This window comes from Engraulis encrasicolus, chromosome 18, assembly GCF_034702125.1.
Source record: "Engraulis encrasicolus isolate BLACKSEA-1 chromosome 18, IST_EnEncr_1.0, whole genome shotgun sequence".
NCBI lineage: Eukaryota > Metazoa > Chordata > Actinopteri > Clupeiformes > Engraulidae > Engraulis > Engraulis encrasicolus.
The window spans coordinates 20,193,692-20,202,274 of record NC_085874.1 but is presented as its reverse complement, the minus strand read 5'-3'; the positions used below and the strand labels follow the sequence as shown (position 1 = coordinate 20,202,274).

Here is an 8,583-nt window from a genome sequence, read left to right as displayed (position 1 = left end):
GTCTGATTGTTTCATACTTGCAGTAGGCTCACCCAAGAGAGAATAATGTAACATTGTTGCTTTGGCGCGCACACGTGTTAATAAATGTAACAAAATAACCCCATGACTTCCCGATAACTGTATTGTACATTCAAATCTCTATCTGCAGCAGACACATGTGATGTGATTACTGGTTGGTGGTTACACCTCTTGCTATGCCCGGCCCAATTTCAAGTTAACCGCTGTCCTCTCACGAAAAATACAGTCGTCCGTCTGGATGGGGAAGGAGCAGCAACTACACGTCTCTTATCCAGGTCATGAAACCAAAAGCTCTCTATATAGATGCACCACGACTATTTGGAAATGGAGAAGCGCCGACAGCCATTCGCGGGAGCCAGGGGACGTCGTACCACCGGCAGGTTGACGATGAGGCAACCGACTTGGAGGAGAGTGTCGAGAGCGACAGACGGAGCAAAGCGGAGAAGCGTGCTCGTGAAGTTCACTTCGTTTTTCTGGCTGAAAAATACCAGCCCCTGAAAGAAGAGGACGAGGCCGGTCTGCGAAAGAAGGATGAGGGGAAGGTTAAAAAGAAGGGGAAAATTAAGAAGTACAGGAAGGTATGGATTTAGTTGAGCAGACCAAATGTACCCTCAATTAGAGTTAGCTAATAGAAGTGATCTTGGAATGTATCTGAAGTCAAAAGCAAATGTGTGTGCTTTTTGTTCAACATACTTGAAATTATATTTTATACAATATAATTATTATATTAAGAGCATATTGAATGAATCCTGCTTCCCTGGTTTTTTTTTCCAGCAATCAGTAATACAAGGCTATTTGGGGTTAATCATTCACCTTTAACATTGGCCAGATCTCCTAATGCTGTACTTTCAAAAGAAGCCACCAAAATTCTGATAATCAGTTTAGCCCTAATTTGAAAATGCAATCATCAGTTATAGTAGCCTATAGACAAGTTTGAACAAATACCTCACACAGTATGCATATCTGTTCTGCATGTTAGCTTGTGCTTGAAAAATGACAGTAGACCTGTATTGTCTGTCAATGTTGAAGAATGCAGATTATGAACAGAGGTTTGTTTCATTTGTTGTGGGGCAATTAGTGCTGAGTGACCTACCTACTGTATATTGCCGCAACGATGAAGCAGTGGTGTAGTAAGCGTATTGAAGCAGTGGTGTAGTAGGCCTATTTTGAATGATTGTGCACTGATACATTTACTGTATCTCTGTCTGTCACCTGAACCATCACTGGGCCTTGCTAGGTTATGGCCTTTCGGCCAATAGCTTTGGAAGCCTCGAAGATAAGATGACTAAACAGGGTCAGCAGGAGTGACTTGTCTGTATGTGGGTCTGTGTGTCTATATTTGAGACAAACAGGTCCCTTGTCCCGGGCCCAGGAAGAGGAAGGGCCCAGAATTAGATTCACATTACATTGCATTTATTTATGGGGTGAGGGAGCCTTTCAGATGACATTGTCCTGGGCCTGGCCAAAGCTGTCAGTGGCTGTGTGTGTGTGTGTGTGTGTGTGTGTGTGTGTGTGTGTGTGTGTGTGTGTGTGTGTGTGTGTGTGTCAGCATGTGGAGGGAGGTAGTCATTACTGTAAACTCCTCCAGGAGCTAGGCTCACACCTATTTCCTGCTTGTGGGAAGCTACAATGGTCAAAACACGAGTCTGTTTGTTTTTGTATAGAAGAGGGGGAAAATCCTGGCCAGAGGTCAATTTTCAGGCCATTGTTTAAGACAGGATATTTCGCAAAATAGTCGCTTCGCCTTCAGCGCCGTTGAAACGAATACTATTTTTAGAGTGTGTAGTGTATGAAGTCTAACAGGGACTTGCAGCACTTGAAAAGATTTATTCTACCATTCAATTTTGAATAATTGCCCGATTGTTTGCCTGTGTTCTGCTGCTTCATCGAGATGATCTACCAATAGGCTTTCAACATAACCTAAACCCAAACCCTATTCCTCACCTTAACCTCTAGAGTTGCTATTGTGGTGCACAGGGTCGTAACTAGACATTTTCAAATACCAAGGTCAAATACTGCGTGCTGTACAACATACTGTACATTTAGAATACTTCAAACACTTCAGTCAAACTCTTAAGTTTGTTTTCATTCATCACTGCCTTGAGGATAAATGGCGGGGGGGGGGGGGGGGGGGGGGGGGGGGGGGGGGGGGGGGGGGGGGGGGGGGGGGCGTATACAGACTGAATTTATCATTGTTGATAATATATATCGATTTTCGTCATAGATAAATTTTACATTACTGAAAAAAAATACTGAGGACATGACCTCTGTGTCCTCAATGGTAGTTACGGCCATGGTGGTGCATTGTAATTGCTTGGTGGTTCTGCCTGACGTACACCACGTAGCTCACATTGACATGACATCTTCTACATGTATCGGTGGACTATGTGCAATATTTGCCTGCATTGACTGAGGAGGACTTTTGTGTTTGTGTTCTAGAATGTCCGGAAGGCCTTGAGTTACTCCTGGAAGTGCCTGCTGCTCAGCCTCCAGAACTTCTCCGTTGGCCTCTCCACCCCGCTCGCCGCGGCTGCCCATGTCGTCCCGGAGTTCCACCAGGCCAGAGCAAGATAAGCCAAGAAACCTGGCACCTTGGAGATACTGTACACCTTGTGCTTTTACTGTATTCCAAGTGACTTTGTGGATTGTAATCTGTATGTTAAACAGACAGTGTAAGTTTTTAAAAAAATCTTGTCTAACATGTATACTACAGCCTGACAGCGCTGGTTAGTGTCAGGTTCATTTTTGGCTTTTCAGAAACCATGTCTCATGTTTTATTGCACTTAAAACTCTTTTAAAAGAGCACCGTTCACCATTTATTGTGCTGCAAGTTGTGTAAATTAAGTCACTCATTCACACATTTACACTTAAGATGTATGAGAAACTGATTATTGTTCTCCATGAGATGTGTTTGTTTGTGAGATGTATGTGTTTTGTGGAATGTACTGGCAACGTAGAAGTTGTGATTGAGAAGACGTGCCTAAGATCAAGAATGGAGATTTAGCATGAAATGGTATGGCCTTGATTATGACGGCTGTTGTTTGATATGCACATTGTTATTTTCAGAAAGAAAAGCGGCAATCATATTATGAACATTTGACGCATGACGGTTAAAAAAAGAAAAGAAAAGCAACAGCATGTGTAGTATTGTTAGACTCGGGCATAGATGTGACTTCAGAGAGTAAAAAAAATGCCAGGTAGTGTTTCTCCTGGCTGTACTCTTATATGCCACTAACTCGCTGATCTAGCTGCCTGATGATTTTCGTGTGTGTGTGTGAGCAGGAAAATGAGAGAAAGGTAAAGTTGAGAAATCTATAGGGATGTTGTCAAGGGCAGTGAAGTGTTTAAAGAGGGTTGAATACTAAAAAGGTATGTTTAAGTGGGGAAGAACTGGGTTGGGAAGAAATGTAAGAGGTTTGAATACTAAAAGGTATGTTTAAGTGGGGAAGAACTGGGTTGGAAAGAAATGTAAGTGCTGTAAACAACATGGTATTTATGCACTGAAGTGAATGTTTTCCCGAGAATTAAGTGAGGATTGGTCAGCCACATGAGCAATTGTTGCACATTTACTATGTTGATGTGCTTATGCTCTGAAAAAAAAACCTTCATAGGCTGAGATTCGAAGGCTTTTGGAATGTATTGTGGATATTTTCTTTATTAATAAACTCACATTATATAGTACTGTGTCAATGTATTAATTTTTTTCTGAGTACACAAGTATTGAATGTGGATGCCACCAGGTCTGACTCATATCCACCCCTGGGGTGCTTTTCTCAAAACCAAAGTTGCTTACTACATTAGCTACTTTGTTGTTTTCAATGCCCTTTTTCGTTGGCAACTACCGAAGTTGCTAACAGGCTATCAACTTCTCTCTTGAGAAATGCACCCCTGGTTAGCAAACCTTGTAATCAAAGAACTAAAAGCCATTCTGCAAGACCTGGTCCGCCCATACCAAGGATCACATCTTGTCAACAGGTCAGGCAGGCAGTCGCTTGGGGCCCCTGGATGGTGAATAACAGTTCACTTTGCAACAGTAGTGGCACATTTCTTTCAAATGTTCTCTCCTCTGCCATTTCGCTTGATGCCCCAGCTGAAATTAAAAAGTCACTGCCAAGGTCTTTCAGCTGGCTCCATTTCAGAGTACTACTGGGGTCAATGGTACGGCTTGCTGAATCAGCAGGCTCTCTGAACAGAATGCAGCCTACTTCTTTCCTTAGGGCCTGCGAAATATCACAGCCCTTAATAGCAAGGGCTTTCATTATCATAAGGTCCTCCCTGCCCTGAGGGCCTTCCATCGAGCGAGCCCATCCTACCCCTTTTAATCTAAGGTTAGTTGGCAGACTTGGCCTCACACAGGGGGTTTTCAAAAGAGGCTCTACAGGTGGGTCAGGGGTCCTCTGTCTCCCGCCACCCAACTATCACAGGACCCCCCCCTTCCTCTGTTTTCTTCCGATATGCCCTCTAGTGTAAGTAGTCATAAGCTCCTAGAGAATAGTTGGCAGCACCATTGCCACAGGGCGTTAGCCTCTCTGTCCCAGTCCGTGAAATAGTCTATTCTTTTAGCCTTGAAACTGTAATAGCCAAGCTTAGTACATCAATAACAGCCCCACTAACATTACTGAGCCTACGACCACCAGTAGCTTGTTTGGATAGTTTAGTTTGCACTGTAGGCTATTAGCCTATGGGAAGTTAAATTACCTGTGTAGGCTAATGAGTAATTCAGAATTTAATTGACCATCAGTCCCATGGTTGATTTTAACACAAATCACAAAATAATACTACATAAATAAACAACTCAAAGCAAGAAATGCATATAGTCAGGTAGCCTATCTTGATTTGTTTATTTTGCTTTGCGTGTTTGTTTCTTCCATAGGCCTAATGCAAAATAAGAGGCCTAGGCCTGCTATTGAGCAATCCCACAATGCTGTGGTGTTAGGAACCACTGTCGCCACTGGTGTGGTAACAGCAGAGAGAGTGGACCAGAGCTTATGAATTGAGATTACATTTTCTGTGTAGTTCTAGTTTGTAAATGACAGAATATATATTCATTTTAAGAGATGGGTCATCACAGGTAAAGCGCAGGTATCCCAGTAGCTCTGTGAATGATTTATGAAAGGAAGCAAATGGATTAGCGCTAAAAAGTTAGGCCTACACCTGACTCGAGACGTTTTCACCGAGAAACGCGTTGCATTTCTGTGTTCATAACACGACGTCTGTCAATTACGCTTCAAATTTCTGAAATGCATAATAAAAAACTAAGAAGAACTGGTGTGGAATTACAAATTTGCGACCGACTGAAGCATCATCATATCGAAACATGCCAGGTAAGCGTGTAGAGCTAGCGACTCAATTAGCTGATGTTGTGTCACTTTCGTCAAAAACAATGGTAGCTCACTCACTAGCTCTATGCCTATGTGAGTCTAACGTCTCAATCATGTATTAAATATTGTATGTTTAGGACTTGCTGTCTCTCACGCCTTTGGAGGTCATGCGCTTGGCGGGACAGAGCTACTGTCAGTCTTTGCAGTTGTTGAAGTCGGTCAGCCTGGCTTGCGCTCCTAAGATCATTCCGGTGAGTTTCCTGGGCTGACCCCATAGGCTACTTCCTCTCCTCTGGCCTCGAGATGCGCAGCGCAGCAGTATGACAGTGTACAGAAATATGTAGGTCATTTGAAACAAAATGATGTCTACATAAAGACCTATTGTCTGCCTATTCGTGAGAAGTCATAGTTTCATAGTAACATTTGCGGCTGTGACCTTGCCTGATTATCAGGCCAGCTGTGGCAACCAAGGCCCCCCCTCTTACACACACACACACACACACACACACACACACACACACACACACACACACACACACACACACACACACACACACACACACACACAAATCTTGACATTGACTGTTTAGTGTATCACTTCAAGATTCAAGATTTCTGAAATGTGTACAGTTGGAGTCATTTATTTCCTCTCATCACTTTGCATATTTGTTAGCCCACTATTCCACTTCCAAGTTGTTTCTAGCTGGGCCTGACAAAGCGTAATAGTGGTGCAAGTCATGGAAAATCAGTGGCTCCTAGTGTATGTATGATTTGCGTGGTAGAAATGTTCTCAGCATCTTTCCTACAATAAAAGGCCCTGGAGCTGTGGAGCCAGAGGAAGGACCTATGCTTCTCCACGTCACTGTCTGAACTAGATCGCCTGCTTCATGGAGGCCTGCCCCGAGGAACCATCACTGAGGTAGCTCACACTTACTATACAGTAGTATTGACTGTACACACAAACCATAGGTAAAAAACAAACAAACACACACACAATAACTCTGTCACATACAATCAGCTCCCTCCCCTGTCACAAGCATACACAACACAACTTATCTGTTTGCCTGCATGAATTGCTTATGTAGCCCTTTTGAACCTATTTGAGGTACACTTCTGTGTGTCTCATTCGTGCGTGTATGTGCGTGTGTGCGTGGATCTTTGCTATAGGTGACTGGTCCATCGGGCTGTGGGAAGACCCAGATGTGCATGATGTTGAGTGTCCTGGCTACTCTGCCCCGCAGCCTGGGTGGCCTGGACAGTGGAGTCATTTACATCGACACAGAGGCTGCCTTCAGCGCAGAGAGGTCAGGGAGGTCATGCACAGACAGGCCATAGGCGGAGGGAGTGGGGTAGCCTTTGGCCATGTTCGTGATGCTAATGTTCCTACGTAACCTGAATGCATTGAGATTGCCCATGTGCCCTGACATTTACACAGCTTGCAGCATCACAAACGTGGCTATTGCTTTCATTGCAGAGGTCATGTGTGTGGCATACTGCCCTACAAAGCCAAAAGGCAGTCACTACACCAACTGAGAAAATGCTTTCAAAGGCTTGATATTAGGATGGATATTGTAGTTACTGCAAATTTGAAATTGCATTATCTCTAAAACAGGGACAAATTTGAACCATAAGGCTTTGTCAGAAGATGGAAGTAGACGATATTCAATTTAAACTCAATTTTGAGTTGCTTGACATGGTAAAGTTTGGGAACCCCTGCTCTAGAGTGCCTGGACAGCATTTCAATATTGTATTTCAAAATACAGTACTATATTTTATTGCAGGCACTTGTTTTTTGCCAGCACTGGGCAAGACCAATATCTGCCTACAAGGATGGTGCAACTGTCATGGCTATAATAATACTGGAAATATCAGCTGCTTTACATCTATATCTGATATAATCTGCTATGTGGGCGACAGAGGAAAATAATCTACCTAGTGGGGCGACAGGAAAAATACCCCAAGGCGCATATACCGTATGTCTGGTGTGCAGCTGCGTCACATGTTTTGCATTCATATTTGTAATTGCCCACTGTCCTGACTAAATAAACTGAAACGGATGTTATCATCTGAAGACCGTACCAAATCTCAAACACTGATGCGCCAGGAATTCTTCCTGTTTGCCCAAGTGTATGGGAATGACAGTGAGTGGTCTCTATGAAGTATGAAGTGTGTGCACATGTTGCAGCAATGCATTATACACCCATGAATGTGTTGCAGGCCATTGGACAAACCATACTTATCAGACCTCCAACTTATTATTAGCTACAGTCAAAGTGAAAGTCAGCTTTGCTCACAATATCCTCATGTTCTTTTACACTATACATATGGTTACAAATGTTGGTGTTTTTCTGACTCGGACTGTGATCCTGATTTTCTCTCTCTCTCTGTAGTTAGACATAACATCTCTCTCTCTCTCTCTCTCTTTCTCTCTCTCTCTCTCTCTCTCTCTCTCTCTCTCTCTCTCTCTCTCTCTCTCTCTCTCTCTCTCTCTCTCTCTCTCTCTCTCTCTCTCTCTCTCTCTCTTCTCTCCGTCCTCCTCCTCCTCCTCCTCCTGCTGCTAACACTGTCCCTTGTCTTCCCCCCATCCACCAAGGCTACTGGAGATTGCCCAGAGTCGTTTCCCAGTCTACTTCTCGGTGCCAGAGCGGCTGTTGGAGACTGCGGGGCGCGTTCACCTGTTCAAGGAGCTCACCTGCCAGGAGGTGCTCACCAGGTGTGTTGCCCTCCGCATATGGCCTCATATGTTTAATAGTCTTCAGTGTATGTATAATACAGTGTGTGTATAATACTGTACATGTATTATAATGCATTATAATGGTCTACTGCTGTGTTGTTCTTCTCTCCTCTCCTCTCCTCTCCTCTCCTCTCCTCTCCTCTCCTCTCCTCTCCTTTCCTATTCTCTCCTCTCCTCTCTCCACTTACTCTCCTCTCCTCTCCTCTTCCTCTCCTCTCCTCTCCTCTCCTCTCTCTATTCCCCTCTCCTCTCCTCTTACCCCCTCTCCTCTCCTCTCCTCTCCTCTCCTCTCCTCTCCTCTCCCCTCTCCTCTCTCCACTTCCTCTCATCTCCTCTTCCTCTCCTCTCCTCTCCTCTTCCTCTCTGTGTCCAGGCTGGATCGTCTGGAGGAGGACATCATCTCGTGTGGCGCGGGGCTGGTCATCCTGGACTCGGTGGCCTCTGTGGTGCGTAAGGAGTTCGACACGTCCCTGTTGGGCAACCTGACGCAGCGCGCCAACCTGCTGGGCC

At 44.4% G+C, this 8,583-nt stretch overlaps 2 protein-coding genes across 2 annotated transcripts in view; both read left to right on the top strand.

The window, feature by feature from the left end:
* The first annotated feature begins 229 nt into the window (after positions 1-229).
* Positions 230-3,699, top strand: LOC134468491 (required for drug-induced death protein 1-like). The gene is made up of 2 exons (XM_063222410.1): positions 230-596; positions 2,458-3,699. The coding sequence occupies exons 1-2, from the start codon at positions 297-299 to the stop codon at positions 2,590-2,592; spliced, it is 435 nt and encodes a 144-aa protein (XP_063078480.1). The 5' UTR covers positions 230-296; the 3' UTR covers positions 2,593-3,699.
* A 1,232-nt stretch (positions 3,700-4,931) lies between these two features.
* The window catches only part of rad51b (RAD51 paralog B), a 79,575-nt gene continuing 75,923 nt past the window's right edge, over positions 4,932-8,583 (top strand). Inside the window, exons 1-6 of the mRNA XM_063222409.1 lie at positions 4,932-5,342; positions 5,477-5,590; positions 6,154-6,258; positions 6,507-6,643; positions 7,933-8,052; positions 8,447-8,583. The exon at positions 8,447-8,583 is cut by the window's right edge and continues 47 nt beyond it. Coding sequence (XP_063078479.1) covers positions 5,259-5,342; positions 5,477-5,590; positions 6,154-6,258; positions 6,507-6,643; positions 7,933-8,052; positions 8,447-8,583 — 697 coding nt within the window. The 5' untranslated portion in view covers positions 4,932-5,258. The remainder of the gene's footprint in view (positions 5,343-5,476; positions 5,591-6,153; positions 6,259-6,506; positions 6,644-7,932; positions 8,053-8,446) is intronic.

Excerpts from the sequence above, each read along its gene's own strand:
- LOC134468491 (XM_063222410.1), top strand. The coding sequence starts at position 297 with ATGAAACCAAAAGCTCTCTATATAGATGCACCACGACTATTTGGAAAT. Across the intron at positions 597-2,457 it reads AAATTAAGAAGTACAGGAAG|AATGTCCGGAAGGCCTTGAG; the intron begins GTATGGATTTAG and ends TTTGTGTTCTAG.